We start from the raw sequence: 17,202 nt of genomic DNA on the forward strand, positions 1-17,202 counted from the left end.
ACAGAGCTGAAATAACGAAACAAGTTAATGATTTACTCGAGAAAGGAATTATTCAAGACTCCACGTCACCTTATAACACACCAATTTTGTTAGTACCGAAAAAATCCAATACTAAAGATCAAAAGCACCGTTTAGTCTGTGATTTTCGTCAACTTAACAAAAAAATTATAGCCGACAAATTTCCTCTAACTAGAATAGATGATATTCTGGACCAACTTGGGAGAGCGAAATATTTTTCGACTCTTGATTTGATGTCAGGATTTCATCAAATCGAACTAGACAAAAACTCAAAAAAGTTAACAGCCTTCTCCACACATCAAGGGCATTATGAGTTTAACAGACTTCCATTTGGACTGTCAATCTCGCCCAATAGTTTTCAAAGGATGATGACTATAGCTTTAAGCGGTCTTCCTCCGGAATGTGCTTTTCTGTACATCGATGATATTATTGTCATTGGATGTTCTATTGACCACCATTTGAAAAATTTAGAAAGAGTGTTCACCAAACTCCAACAATTTAATCTCAAGCTAAATCCTGCTAAATGTCATTTCTTCTGTGCAGATGTTACTTATTTAGGACATCATATATCCGCCGAAGGAATTCAACCTGACAAGGAAAAATTCTCCGTGATTGAAAAATATCCGGTACCCCAAAATGCGGACGAAGTACGACGTTTTGTCGCATTTTGTAATTATTACAGAAGGTTCATACCTTACTTTTCTGATATAACCGCTCCATTGAATGCAATTCTGAAAAAGAATGCAGTCTTCAAGTGGAGTGAAGAGTGTAAAAATGCGTTTGAAAAATTAAAACAAGAGCTTATGTCACCAAGAATTTTACAATTTCCGGACTTCAATAAACAATTTATTTTAAGCACAGACGCATCTAAATTAGCATGCGGAGCTGTGTTATCTCAATTACATGGCGATGCTGAACTACCTGTTGCATACGCTAGTAGAATGTTCACCAAAGGAGAAAGTAATAAGTCTACTATAGAACAAGAATTAACAGCCATCCACTGGGCAATCAAACATTTTCGACCATATTTATATGGAAGACGCTTTTTAGTGAAAACTGATCACCGACCTCTTATATATTTATTTTCGATGAAAGAACCATCCTCCAAATTAACAAGGATGAGAACGGATTTAGAAGACTTCTCATTTGATATCGAATACGTGAAAGGCAAAAATAATACGGTACCTGATGCTCTTTCACGCGTAACTATCAATTCTGAAGTACTACTTGTCCTGCCAGTTCAAACTAGGTCTAGAACTGGGAAAATCGACCAAAACAAAATAACAGTTGATAATGCTACTGAGACTGATCACCTCAGGGCTTATGAATCTGTCAACAATATAGACGCTTTCAGTTTACCAAAATTGGTCTTTGAAATGCGCCATTCGATAATATCAATAAAAATCACATCAAAAACAAAGAAAAAAGAGTTAGCATCAGTGCAACTTACTTACAAAAAAAATGTTATAGATGTCCAAAATGCGTTAAAGCAAATAAATGAAATGGCCAAGAAAATGTCAATAAAGAAACTAGCGCTAGAATTAAGCAGCATTATATTCAAAAAAATGAACGTTCAAAAATTTAAAGAAAGCTGCAACGAAACATTAAAAGACGTCTGTATAATACTATATAAAAAAGCTGCAGTGATAAAAAATAAAATAGATATTCAAAACATCATAGCTGAAAACCACAATACTCTCTTGGGAGGACATGTAGGTATAAATAAACTATTGATGAAATTACGAAGAAACTATTATTGGACGAATATGAAGTCCACAATAACCAATTATGTCAAACAATGCATTCTATGTAAACAAAATAAACACAAAATGAAAACAAGTGAAAAATTTATTCACACAACAACACCTGCTAAAGTGTTCGATTTGATATCAATCGACACGGTAGGTCCATTTACCAAAACAAATAATGGAAATCGTTATGCACTCACTTTGCAATGCGATTTATCCAAATATGTAATTATCACACCTTTAGTGGATAAGCAAGCTATAACAGTAGCGAAAGTTTTGTACTTATATACGGTTGTCCATCTGCAATAAAAACAGATATGGGAACTGAGTATAAGAATGAAATTTTTGAAAATGTATGTAAAATATTAAAAATAGATCATAACTTTGCAACTGCTTACCATCCTCAAACAGTTGGTAGCTTAGAACGAAATCATCGTTTTCTTAATGAATACTTAAGACATTTCATTAATGAAGAGCGCAATGATTGGGACTCATTTATTTCATACTATGCCTTTTGTTACAATACTTCACCCCATTCAGATATAAAATTTGCTCCTTTTGAACTTGTATTTGGAAAACCAGTTAACTTTCCATTATATTTGAAAAATGCAGACACTATAGATCCAGTCTACAATCATGAACATTATTATTCGGAACTAAAATTCAAAATTCAACAAACAGTTTCCAAAGCTCGAGGATTACTAAATAAAAACAAAGTTATGAGAATAAAAGATCAAGCCGATCAAACAAATCCATTAAATGTAAAAATTAACGACAAAGTTTGGTTAAAAATAGAGAACAGAAGGAAATTAGATCCAGTATATTCAGGTCCATTTATTATAAAAAACATCCTACATCCCAACATTGTAATAGAACATTGTGAGACAAAAGAAGAACAAACTGTGCATAAAAATAGAGTGATTAAATAACCACAAATCTAATTTTATTATGATTTGATAAGACTACTGTGGTTACCTTAAATTAACAAAATTAGAATAAGCCTAACCAGCAGCATGATACTAGCTCAAAAAAACAAGAAACTGAGTGAAACGGTAAAAACATTAAGCCTGCCAATGCGTATCATTAGTGGTAAGACCTTGAAAACAACTAAAACCTACAAAATATTATATACAGAAAATCATATATTTTCATCCTCGTAAAAGGAAGGGAACGATTGCATTACTTTCAGCACTTGCCGAGAAGTGCAAAATTTAATTATTTAGAAACAAAAAAAAAAGTAAAAAAAAGAAGAAAAGAAGAAAAAATGGAAAAAAAAATATTATAAAACTAAGATATGATTTTATAGGCATCTGGAGTGTATAAAATGATTTCACCTGAAGTCTCATCATTTTCTGTAGGGGATAGGTGTGACGTCCCACTAATTAAATTATACCGTGCTATATAAAGTTCGACTGTACTCAATCGAACTTTATTCGCACAGCACACCGGTGACCAACTCGAGCGGTCGATCACCGAGGTCTATTGTCGACGCTGCACATTTGATGACGTGCAAGGCACATGGATACGGCGCAGCAAATTGTCACTCCAGGCGTCTAACGCTATGACCCTATGTACTATGTATCGATGTATGCATGGCAATCGTCATGCATATAAAAACTAAATATTGAATAAAATAATTCATTCTAAGTAAGACAAACTTACACTAGTACTGCAAGTTGTGAGGTTGACTAATAAAGAAAAGTAAAATTAATGCTCGATAAATTTTTAACGGTCACGATCACATTCATTCGAAACTGCCAAATTTCGATGTTAAGTAACATTGAAGAATTTCAAAACGTAAAACTGTTCATCTGCTGATAGAATAATTTTGACGGTTAATCCTCCTAGAAGTAATTATAGACAAGAATGACTCTTCAACCAAATTTGGGTCGAGACTTAATGTCTCCAGCAAGGTTTTCGAAAGTGCTATTTCAAACAACTTTGTCAAAGACATAAATATCCCACATATTCAGAGTATCGAAATATAGTAGTAGAACACCTTTACAACAAGCTATTCTGAAATTACTGTATTTGATAAATCTCTTCTGCGGTAATTAAATAATAAATTCACATTGCGTTCAAGGTGCCTTTGAAGCTTACAAAAAAATAAGGGAACTGGATATAAAACAAATAATTCCCAGATATTAAAAGGACTCAAAAACACAAAGAGTGATTCCATTTTCAGGAGCTAGCATCAATTCGGCGCAAGCTTAGTCCGCCCACCAAGTCAGTGTCGGATTCTGATGAGATGAAGTCGAAACGCAAGTTTCAGTTCCATCCAACAATTTTATCCGTAGCGCAGAAAAAAAAGTTTTCACCTAAATTTTTCTTCACTAAGAATAAATATAGCAGGCCCAGTCCATTTAAATCTCTATATGTTGAATTCATGTAGCCTTCATATTTTCAACAAAATTGTTTGAAATGACATTATCAAAAACTTTGCTGAAGGCACCATGTCTCTTAATATTTTTGAAAAATTAATTCACCATAATTACCTCTATGAGAGTTAATCACTAAAATTTCTATATCAAAGCAGGCGCTGTTTTATGTTGATAACTTCCCGAAGTTGTCAAACCTTCAAAGTCATGGATTATTATATTAGGTGATCTTGAACGTTGAAAATTTTTCAGATCATTTATCCCACTTTAAAAGATCGCAATTTTTGACTTCATTGACATATTATACAAGAAAATAATCTATAGAGGTTTGAAAACTGTTCCATGTTGATCCTTCTTGTTTGTAGACAGGAATGACATCTGTTAGACTACTTATGTTTTTGAGTTTTCAATAATTTATCAAACTCATATTAAATTTTAGCATTTTTTCAAAAAAATTGCGATTTTCATCAAAACCCCCTCCAAACCAAATTTCTGGCTACGCCACTAACATGACCGATACTCAACACGCACTCCCTTGAAAAAGACTGATTGGGTAGAAAAAGTAGGTATTTTTGAGAAAGACTGATCGAGCGAAAATATAGATAGCCTTGAGAAAGACTGTTGAAAAACTCTAGGTAAACCAGGAGCTATCGAGATTTGTGACCGGTTCGAACGAAGGTTCAAGCCGGTATGAAATTTAATAATATGGTTATGATTTGGTTTAAGTGAAGAAGCTCTTGTCTTATGCGGAAACACAATCAATTGTGTTTTACCGCATTAGTGGAAATTTTCCATTTTTTTCAGGTAATCATTGAAAATATTCAAGCTTCGTTACAGTCGACTGCAGATAACACGAAGACTCCTACCAGTGACTGAGATACTAGTATCATCAAAGAAAAGTGTTTTCTTACAGCCTGTGGGTAGACTTGGAAGATCAGGGGTAAAAATATTGTATAGGATTGGTGCGACACTTGACCCTTGAGAGACACGTCCCGTTAAAGCACGCTTATTAGCTTATTAGATTTATAATTCTGATAAGAAACCTGTGGGGTACCGTTAGTAGGATAATTTTTAATTATCTTAATTATGTGAATTGGAAAATTGAAATCCCACATTTTGGAAATTAAACCTTTGAGCCAGACACTGTCGAAAGCTTTTCCGATGTCTAGAAGAGCAACTCCAGTGGAATAGCTCTCTGAGATATTTGACTTTATCATGTTAGTTACTCTCACAAGTTGATGAGTAGACTCATTCCACGCACTTGTATCGCTTACCTCATGAAAATAAATCTTTTAATATAAGTAAAAGTTGTTCTGAAATATGTTGGTATAGGTTTAAGGCTCCCAAATCATAGATATATATAATTTTTTTAAAAGAATTTTATGACGCTCGTCAATAAAACCAGTAATACATTTAAGACTCGCTTTTAAAAATTGAATATTTTTTCCCGTGCCACACCGATGTGCTCGTAATGAAATTAATTTGGAGTAATCTTAAATGCCATTTTATTGTATACATATTGTACAAAGATTTCATCTTTGGACGCAGATTTTTTGAGTGAAAGTATTGCCGGATAAAAGGGGGGCAAAAATTGACCATTTTTGCGTTGTCCCCTAACGCAAAAATCGTGTTTTTTTTCAATTTTTCACGAAAACAATGCACGATATCTATGAAATATTTTCAGAATCTATTAGCACTCATCAATACCTTTCTAAAAATGTGCTATTTGTATATAACAAACTTTGAAATCGTTCTTTCACAGGGGTGCACTGAAGTGTTGTCCCCTAACGCTTTCCGTTACATTACGGTAAATCCTTCTGCAGAGATACTTTGGGAGCCTACATAACAGAATATAGACATAAAAGATATAAGCAACCTATTTCAGAAATAGCGCAGCCATGCAGTGGTATGAGTGGCCTAAGGGGTGGAAAGAGAGAAAGAGAGGGGGGGGGGGTTATGCCATTAAGGGGAAGGCCTACCTTATAATATCTCAAAATAATCGAGTATTTATTACATCTATCAATGGATAAACTATCTAAGAATAAATCAACAATTTCAGAACACGGTTCAAAGATATGGAATGGAACGTAAAGATATGGAATGGAACGCAAACAAGTATGAGAGCGCATGGAAGAATTTGGTCATAGGGAATAACACTCACTTGTCCTCCTTAAATATTCTTTCAAATTGACGGGATAACACTGTTCAACACACGATCGGGGAGTAGAACCAAAAAAAAAATGGCGAAAGTTTTGGGTCCCAGGAAGAAATTTTTGAAAAAAATTGGAACCGGGCTTCACAGTTTAAAACCAAAGTTTGTATGGATAACTAGGGGTGTTCAAGAGGCAAGATATCAATGAAAATGGTCATCTTAAACTATCGCATAAAGTCTTACATAAAATGCTTTTTAATTTGAAAAAGTAATCTATGCAAGTTTTTAGCTCAATCGGACATCATTAAGGGGGTGCTGCGTTTGAATATTGTTTTCATAATATAAGAAAAAATCCAAAGGGGGAGTACATGAAATGTTGAAAATCGAAAAAAAAAATTGAAATATGTCTGAAAATAGCATGAAGCATCAGCATCAAACGAAAACCGCTGAAAACAAATTATAATTTTTTTTAGATCCAAGGATATGGAAATTTTTGAAAAATGATTTGATAATCGAAAATTTTACTGTAAAGCCCTACGATTGAAAAAAAAAATTACCATCGAATTGGGCTTGGTAGCAGCACAAATAAAAAGATGGCAGGTATTTGTGGTTCCAACTAAATCACCGTGAAGGAGTATTTGAAAAAAAAATGGAACGGGACTTCACAGTTTAAAACCAAAGCTTTGTGAAATTTTTGAAAATTTGCATCTTTTAAGTGAAATGGATATTTTTGATCGAATTTTTCCAACGTACTAGGCTTGGGAGCAGAACAAATAAAAAGATGGCGGAGATTTACGGTTCCAACTAAGTCACCGCACAGTGGTTTTTTTTGCCAAAAACACGCGATTAATTATTTACACAAAAACGGTCAAGTTTAGATCAATAATGTCTTCTGAAAGTTTTATCAGTATTTCAAGACCTTTCTTCTGGTTTAGTACATTGAGTGATTAATCTCCCTAAAAGCGAGATATTTTTCTCATTTTTTTAAAATGTATAGATAATGAGATCATATGTTCTGCAATGTTGTAGAGCTACTTTTTGCGAACAACTTTGCTTAAGAGTCCAAAATTGTATATTCAATACTTGTGAAGTTATAGTGCCTTGTTTGTGGATGGCCCCTTAAAATCATTTTTTTAATATAACTTTTTTGGTATCGTACCTATGAATTTAGAATGTTCTACAAAGTTATTTGCGTCAATGTCATCCGCAACTCTTTAGAAGAACGTGCTTTTTCCAATAGCAATAACTTTTGAACGGGCAAAAACGGGCAACCAGCTATAGTTATAAACCTTAGTACAACAAATGAACTACAAAATCCAATGTATTCGATTTGTCTACTGTTGTCTCCGGTGCTGTTATGGACGATTTAGGAAGTGCTTTCCGCTGCTTAGTATGCATTTTTCATTAAGTGGAATTGTTCATCTGTTCCTCGCTGGATTCTCTTTTTACGTATGCGTGTGCAGGAAAGAAATTAAGAGAGAGAAAGAGAAAGAGAGAGAGAACAAGAGAGAGAAAGAAAGAGAGAGAGAAAGAAAGAGAGAGAGAGAGAGAGAGAGAGAGAGAGAGAAAGATTGTAGAGGACCGCTAAGCGCATAACTTCTGCGAAATCGCGCAAAAATCGCCTTCAAGAAAATTCTGTGTACTTGAGTTATGAGCACCCAAAGTCTTAAGAGTCTAAAAACATTAGTTACTGTGCGATTATGCTTGATCCACAGTCTTTTGAAATAAATACAAGACTTCTTGACTATTTGCATTATTCCAGCGGCAAAATCGGGCATATTATGTCCGTCAACGTTATAATATTGAAAGACTTGTTGAACTACAGAACCAATTTTCATACTTTCTCTCGCGGAAACCCAAAGGGAAAACAAGTGACGTTTATCAAGGGTACCTAAATAGTATAATGAGTGTACTTTTCAATAAACAAGAATACTAAGTATATAAAGAAATTATGTTTCAATCAATTACCTTACATTCCAACTGTACACATTTTGATGAAAATCCCTTTAAATTAGTATCGCTTAAAACGTTTCGTATCATTGAATGTACGAAAAAACGTGTACAGACACTCTCCCGCACACGTGACCGCGTCGAAGTTCGGGAATCTTCTAGTTTTGAGCATTACCCTTAGTAACAGTCAAGGATTGCTACATCTCGGAGCTGTGTAACACTGATTTTCTTAAAGGCGATTTCGTAGAAGTTATGCGCTTAGCGGTCCTCTCCAATCTCTCTCTTTTTCTCTCCCTCTTTCTTTCTCTCTCTTGTTCTCTCTCTTTCTCTTTCTCTCTCTTAATTTCTTTCCTGCACACGCATACGTAAAAAGAGAATCCAGCGAGGAACAGATGAACAATTCCACTTACTGAAAAATGCATACTAAACAGCGGAAAGCACTTCCTAAACCGTCCATAACAGCACTGGAGACAACAGTAGACAAATGGAATACATTGGATTTTGTAGTTCATTTGTTGTACTAAGGTTTATAACTATAGCTGGTTGCCCGTTTTTGCCCGTTCAAAAGTTATTGCTATTGGAAAAAGCACTATTTTTTTCAAAAATTGCTAAATAACTTCGAAGATAGAAGAGCTAGAACAAAACGTTCTTCTAAAGAGTTGCGGATGACATTGACGCAAATAACTTTGTAGAACATTCTAAATTCATAGGTACGATACCAAAAAAGTTATATTAAAAAAATGATTTTAAGGGGCCATCCACAAACAAGGCACTATAACTTCACAAGTATTGAATATACAATTTTGGACTCTTAAGCAAAGTTGTTCGCAAAAAGTAGCTCTACAATATTGCAGAACATACGATCTCATTAACTATACATTTTAAAAAAATGAGAAAAATATCTCACTTTTAGGGAGATTAATCAATCAATGTACTAAACCAGAAGAAAGGTCTTAAAATACTGATAAAACTTTCAGAAGACATTATTGATCTAAACTTGACCGTTTTTGTGTAAATAATTAATCGCGTGTTTTTGGCAAAAAAAACCACTGTGCACCGTGGAGAAATTTTTGAAAAAATGGAACGGGACTTCACAGTTTATTATTATTGACCACTTGGAACAAACCACGGTTTGTCTTTTCGGAATTGATTTTCTTCTACATGAACCAAACATCGTAGTTTAACACAACTTTTTAATGTTTTTATAGCACGTTAAAGTCAAATTTTTATTGAGGATACGCATTTCTCAGAATTCGCAAATAAAAGATACAATTTCACGAAATTCTCCAGTTTTCTATCATTTAGATAATTCAGTGACAAGCCGGCCAGCTGACCCATAAGACCGCAATTGTGTGCAAATTTTTAACAATTTTTTCATACTTAATATATCTAAATTTTCAAAAAGCTGCGTCCTTCACTTCTTTTCCAAAAATCGCGTAAAACGGATGCAATTTGATTAATTTCCACAATCATTACTATTAAGTGCCTTCTTGCACTTATTGTCTACATAGAAACGGTTGAACAAACGCCAGAGGTTGAACTGGAAGGGCGATATTCTATTTCGAAATCTTTACTTCAACCGTATTACTGGTTTTTCACGACATTATATACAATATGTAAATATCATAACTGCTTGACTGAGACTGAGTATTACCTTTGCTGAGTTGCTTCAGTGTCACATTTGTTTATTTTTAACGCAACAAGAAAATAAATATTGAACCACACTAATGACGTTTTTTGATCTGCCCTAATGAACAGTAAATTTTTTTTTTTTCAAGATTTTGTAATGTTAAAAAACAAAGTCAGCACATTAAAATTGCCTGAAAAAACTTATTTGGTCAACAAAATAAAAATTTGTTGAGTCACCCTAATAAACAGTTAATTTTATTTACTATATTTTCCGATGTCAATAATGTATTCAACTTACCAAAACTACTTGAAACCACCTTTTTCGAACGATTAGAAAGTGGCGATCTACAATCTCTTCTATACCGGGCCACACTGTGGTATACGGTGTGGCCTGTTCTCAATCCATATTAATTTGATTTCTAAATATCATTTGTCAAATACACATGAAGGTGAAACTAGAATAACATCTAGTTTGGTATTTCAATCTTTGTTTTGAGTTATTTACATGTCTAGCGGTAATATGCTTGGCTTTGTTTGAGCTTCAACAAACACTTCGGTCGCGTTAGGGGACAACACTTCATATGCAACCGTTTGTATTCATTTTGGTGTTGTCCTCTAACGCAGCGTTTGCAACGGTCGTGAAAAAAATTTCATGAAAGCACAAAAATCTATGTATACAGTATTGTTCTGTGACTATCGATGATCAAATTTCTAGAACAAATAGGTGCTCTCAAGTTTGAGATAGAGCAGGTTTTTTTGATAAATACAAGTGTAGGTTGGAAAATCAATATTTTGCTCTATTGTCCCCTAACGCGACATTTTCACCTCTCAGAATGAAATGACAACCTGAAAAACACCGAACCCATAACATTAACGTTGTGTTAGGACTTTTAATGAATTCAATTAAGTGTTTTGAGCGTACATCATAGGATTTTTCAAACGACAAGCTGTTAACAGTTGCATAATGCGTGCAAACGTTATCCCCTAACGCTGGAATGGTTCTATATATAAAAATAAATTGGTTTCCGTGTGTCATCGCATAACTTAAGAGCGACATGACGGATTTCTTCGATTTTGGCGTTATTTTGTTGGTTATTTTCTGTTGAAGGTTCTTTGACATAAAAATCAAATATTGAAATTTTTCTAATCAACCTATTAGTGCAATGGTGTTTATCTCATATATGCACCTTTTACTGGATATCTCTATATACAAGAATTAAATGGTTCCGTGTGTCATCGCATAACTCAAGAATGACATGCCGGATTTCTTCGATGTTTGCGTTATTTTATTGGCTATTTCCTGCGGAAGGTTCTTTGACATAAAAACCAAATATTGAAAAAAATTTAATCCACCTATTAGTGCAATTGTGTTTGGATTTTTCTTATATTATGAAAACAATATTCAAACGCAGCACCCCCTTAATGATGTCCGATTGAGCTAAAAACTTACATAGATTACTTTTTCGATTTAATAAGCATTTTATGTAAGACTTTATGCGATAATTTATGATGACCATTTTCATTGATACCTTGCCTCTTGAACACCCCTAGTTATCCATACAAACTTTGGTTTTAAACTGTGAAGCCCGGTTCCAATTTTTTTCAAAAATATCTTCACCAGGGGTTTCCTGGAACCCAAAACTTTCGCCATTTTTTTTTTTTGGTTCTTCTTCTCGATCGTGTGTTGAACAGTGTCAATTTGAAAGAATATTTAAGGCGGACAAGTGAGTGTTATTCCCTATGACCAAATTCTTCCATGCGCTCTCATACTTGTTTGCGTTCCATTCCATATCTTTTCGTTCCATTCCATATCTTGAACCCTGTTCTGAAATTGTTGATTTATTCTTAGATAGTTTATCCATTGATAGATGTAATAAATACTCGATTATTTTGTGATATTATAAGGTAGGCCTTCCCCTTAATGGCATAACCCCCCCCCCCCCCTCTCTTTCCACCCCTTAGGCCACTTATACCACTGCATGGCTGCGCTATTTCTGAAATAGGTAGCTTATAGCATTTCTGAAATAGGTAGCAAAGTATCTCTGCAGAAGGATTTACCGTAATGTAACGGAAAGCGTTAGGGGTCAACACTTCAACACACCCCTGTGAAAGAACGATTTCAAAGTTTGTAATTATACAAATAGCACATTTTTAGAAAGGTATTGATGAGTACTAATAGATTATGAAAATATTTCATAGATATCGTGCATTGTTTTCGTGAAAAATTGAAAAAAAAAACATGATTTTTGCATTAGGGGACAACGTTAATGGCATAACCCCTCCCCCCTCTCTCTCTCTTTCCACCCCTTAGGCCACTCATACCACTGCATGGCTGCGCTTTTTCTGAAATAGGTAGCTTATATCTTTGATGTCTATATCCTGTTCTGAAGGCTCCAAAGTATCTCTGCAGAAGGATTTACCGTAATGTAACGGAAAGCGTTAGGGGACAACACTTCAGTGCACCCCTGTGAAAGAACGATTTCAAAGTTTGTTATATACAAATAGCACATTTTTAGAAAGGTATTGATGAGTGCTAATAGATTCTGAAAATATTTCATAGATATCGTGCATTGTTTTCGTGAAAAATTGAAAAAAACACGATTTTTGCGTTAGGGGACAACGAAAAATGGTCAATTTTTGCCCCCCTTTTATCCGGCAATACTTTCACTCAAAAAATCTGCGTCCAAAGATGAAATCTTTGTACAATATGTATACAATAAAATGGCATTTAAGATTACTCCAAATTAATTTCATTACGAGCATATCGGTGTGGCACGGGAAAATCTATTCAATTTTTAAAAACGAGTCTTAAATGTATTACTGGTTTTATTGACGAGCGTCATGAAATTCTTTTAAAAAATTTATATATATCAATGATTTGGGAGCCTTAAACCTATACCAACATATTTCAGAACAACTTTTACTTATATTAGCAGATTTATTTTCATGAGGTAAGCGATACAAGTCCGTGGAATGTGTCTTGAGCAAATAGTTGATCGCTAATCCTCAGTCCTTATCGGTTTATCGGTCCTTGTTCGCCAATCGCCACCGGTTGCGTCGCCGGCGAACCGTCGTTTTGAGGTTAACTCCCTCACGTGGCAATGTCGTACCGTCCGAGCGGCTTTCTGACTTCGATGGCCCGTCACCAGTATTTCGCCAACGCTTACCGAGTCGCGTGCAATCGTTCGTTGTTGGCCTGATTTGTCCCCTTCACTGGACAATCATCGAATCACTCCGGGTTGTTTTCCGGCCGTTTATACTTTCCGCGGCACTAACTTCTTGGTGAAAAACTGCCACATCGGTGGTCTGCTATTTTCTGACGTTACTACTTCCTCACGTCAAACAAGATTTTCTTCGACGACGGGTGGTATGCGTGTGTATTGCGCTGACAGTTGCTGCTGTCTGATCGATGCAGGGTTGCTTCGTTGTTGGCGTGCGTGGCGACATCTGCCTCTCATTTTGCAAGCAATTCATTTGTTTCTGTACTATACGGTATCTTAGGGCTTATATAAATATATATATATATATATATATATATATATATATATATATATATATATATATATATATATATATATATATATATATATATATATATATATATATATATATATATATATATATATATATATATATATATATATATATATATATATATATATGAGGTCATAATACATCCGTACAAGTTTTAACGCACAATGTACTACAAAGGAAGAACTGCAACTTTGAAGCAATGCATCCGATTTGAGCATTAGCATTATGTCGAATACATAATCACTGACATTTTTATTTTTATTTTACAGGTCTTCCACATATGTGATGAGGGCAAAAAAATATCATTCCTGTGTCCCAACGGTACCATATTTCGACAGTTGGATCTGATTTGTGATTGGTGGTTCAAAGTTGATTGTGCAGCAGCACCCAATCACTACGCCGAAAGTTCAGAGATGCTTACTCAAGCTCAGCGGGCTAGGATTCAGAGTAGACATCCCATCCCACAACCCATAACATCACCAGAGCATCTTTCACTTAACATACAACGCAAACACGCTTTTCTCAATAAACAATTGGGAACTAATTTAAACGCACTCGAATTCAATCGTCGCATGGACACCATCGTGGAACAATCAGATGAAAGTATCGACTTTGAGGACATTTCTTTAAAACGAAATAATGTTAGAAATAACGAAAGCTCTAGAAATATTAAAACAAACTCAGAGGAAATCCAAGCAACAGATGAAACGGTTGCGTTTGCACGTAGTGGTAAGAAACTAAATGGGTACAACTATCCATTGCCAGAGAAAAATTTGGATAACTTGAACTATAAATCTGACGCTAATAGTTATGACAGACCTGCAAAATTTATTAATAGAAACGAAAAGGAATTATATCGAACTGCAAAAGTTCTAGATAATAGCGGGGGTATTGGTTTTAAAAATTCCTTTAATTTTGATGCTAAACCGTTTATCACTAGAGCTACTGAAATTCCGATGACATCTACTACAACTAGGCAGCAAACGATAAGAGCAACAACGTCTTCCTCAGTCAACCGCGGGAGTACGACGCATCAAACTAGTACACTAAATCAGAAAACTGATCGCAAACCGGCATTCAATATTGAATTGCGTAATTCTCAGCCACATCCCAGTTCTAATTCAGAGAATTCGAATTTCCCCGCCTACACAACGGCGAGAAAGCTAAGTACAAAGGCAAAGGACAAGCCATTCTACACCCCCACTATTCCAGCTGTAACCAATAAAGTAGTTACAGAAAATACCACTCCTAGTATACAAGCATCGCCTACTGTTTCAGGGGCTGTGGAACATGCTTTAAAAATGATGAAAACATTACAAGATCTCGAGATATCAGAAATTGTATTGGAAAATCGACCTGGAGTGGACGTGCCTCCTTCATCGGGACCCAATGCATTGCACTCATTAGCCCTATATTTTGCAAACGATTCAGGAAGAGATGTAACAACAATAACAACCACAACAACAATTAGCCCAATAACAACGGGTACACGAACGGAAGGCCTTGAACCAAAGGACAATCAGCATTCTATAAGCCCTTCATTACTCAGCAAAAAAACGATCGATAAATACCAACAACTATTCGATTCAAAGGATTCTGGTCCTACTACAGAATCTTTGAGGTTTCAGACACGTATTGAAGATGAATCAGGAAACGATCTTGATGGACAATTTTCAAGACACCCTATATTCGGCTCTTCCGGATCACCACAAATTCGGGAACTGGCGCAAGTATTTACACATGCATTATCTGCTTATCTACAAGATCCAGAGTCATTCCGCCGTATTTTGACTGAAATCAGACCAAAGGGACCTACTTATTTCAGATTATCTAATCAAATCGATAACAGAATATACAAAAATGAAGATATTTCAACAGAAGAAGCGACATACTTTTCCTCACGTCAGCAAATAACTCCAGCTCCACGAACGGTTACAGATGATTTAGAAGTTCTTGACTTTTCCGATATAACGTTGCCAACCACTGTGAAAAGGGAAACCACAAGTGGGAATTTAGAGGTAACAACAGAAATTCCATCTACAACAACGTTTGCGCAGTTCATGGTGAATTTGGAACCTAGCAACACCCATAACAAATCTCCAGCTTCCAATTTAATAATTGATAACATAAGAAAAACTGGCGCTACTTATATTGAACGTCAATCGAAATCACTGAAAAATATAAACACAGAGAGCAAAAATGAGTTGGCTGATGAAGTAAACGAAGAATTAGGAACTCTTAAGCCACCAGCTTTTAAAGTAGTTGAAAGTGTCGAAGACCTCGGGGATAAACATGATAATAATAGTTACTTTCCAATCAATAGAGGACACCAACTAAACTCAACTCCCGTTCCTTACGGTAAGAATATTAAGCCAGCGAATAGTACTGATACATACCCGACCGCACTTTTTGATACCCAAGCAGTACCGCTTCGTTGGGGAGAAGAACTAACTCCAATTACTACTTCTACGGATTCCTCTCCAACAGTATACTTCGAACTTCTGCCACCTCAGAGCCAAAAGTTAGCTAACCAGCCAAGTGTCGTATTCTTGCCACCAGATCGGGAAGATATCTTAGACGATGACGAACAGTTACAACGAGCTCAGAGTCAGTCTATTATCACAAAACGAAATCAAGTCGAAGCAGGAAAACAGGCTAAAACTATTTACAATTTTCTTAGTTTGGACAATGCGTTGCACCAAAACAAACGAATTACTTCGACAATCCCGCAAATTTCGAATTCAACACCGGTTCCAAGTGTGACAAAAGGGCATTACATTACAAAACAGTTTTCAAATGAGAAAATCAACGAAACTACTACTCCATTCCCTGACATCATTACTGCGTCTATTCCAGATACAGGGAAAATAGCCCCCAATTCGAAAACAACGCTATCTTATACAGTTTTTCTTGATCCACTCACCATCAATGATGGTCTTATGGATACTGAAGAAGATGCCAAAACGACTGTTTTGAATGCACTCACGTATCTCCCACGAAATCAGGAAAAATCGACTAGTACTTTGATTACTTCAACTACACCAACTAGTGCGGAGTTGCCTTTAATAACCAGTTCTACGCTGTCTACCAAACGTCGTGGGAAAAGCGGCATACATAGTAGATTGAGTGAAGAAGAATCTAATGAAAATGAGCTTATGGATACGATGCAAAGAAAGGCAAACCAAATGTTTGGGGGTTTAAATGACTTAGAAGCAAACCACCTAATGAATGTAATGAAAACAGCAGACACAAACAAATCGGTTAGAAGGCTCATACTATTACTTATTCAAACATGCGATGACGATTATAACAAAACTGTGGAGGATTCAAGAAAAGCTTTACTCAATGCACTAATAAAAATGGATAGCCAAGAAAATGATAGCAGTGAGATTCGAATTGTGACCACTAGAACTAACAAAAAAGAACGAAACCTAAAAAAAGTAACTTCAACTGCTTCAACGCCAATTACAGCAAATCACGATGTACAGTTGGAAAAACTTACAGGACTAACTGCAACTTCGGATTTGAAAAACAGGGAAAGTTTTGAAACAACTACTTCGGCAGCTGAAGATGTAAAATCAACTATTTTGGATCTATCATATGAGGCATCAACCAAACTATTAGATGTTAGATACAACAGCGATGAGTCTGATATAAGTACACCGATAATAAGTTTGTTTCCAGAACAATATACAACAACAAGCATTCCAACCACAACAACCGATTATGATACAACAACTGCAGCTTTGACTACAACCGACCTATCAAGTACTATGGACATTTCAACCACCGA

General features: G+C 35.3%; 1 protein-coding gene across 1 annotated transcript; it reads left to right on the top strand.

Moving 5' to 3' along the window:
* Positions 1–386: 386 nt before the first annotated feature.
* Positions 387–17,177, top strand: LOC131695831 (mucin-4-like; the record flags this gene model as incomplete). The annotated part of the gene is made up of 2 exons (XM_058984368.1): positions 387–665; positions 13,679–17,177. Coding segments are annotated over exons 1-2 (3,778 nt in total), but the record flags the coding sequence as incomplete, so codon positions are not given.
* Positions 17,178–17,202: the final 25 nt, after the last annotated feature.

The sequence above is a fragment of the Topomyia yanbarensis genome, unplaced genomic scaffold (assembly GCF_030247195.1).
Source record: "Topomyia yanbarensis strain Yona2022 unplaced genomic scaffold, ASM3024719v1 HiC_scaffold_580, whole genome shotgun sequence".
NCBI lineage: Eukaryota > Metazoa > Arthropoda > Insecta > Diptera > Culicidae > Topomyia > Topomyia yanbarensis.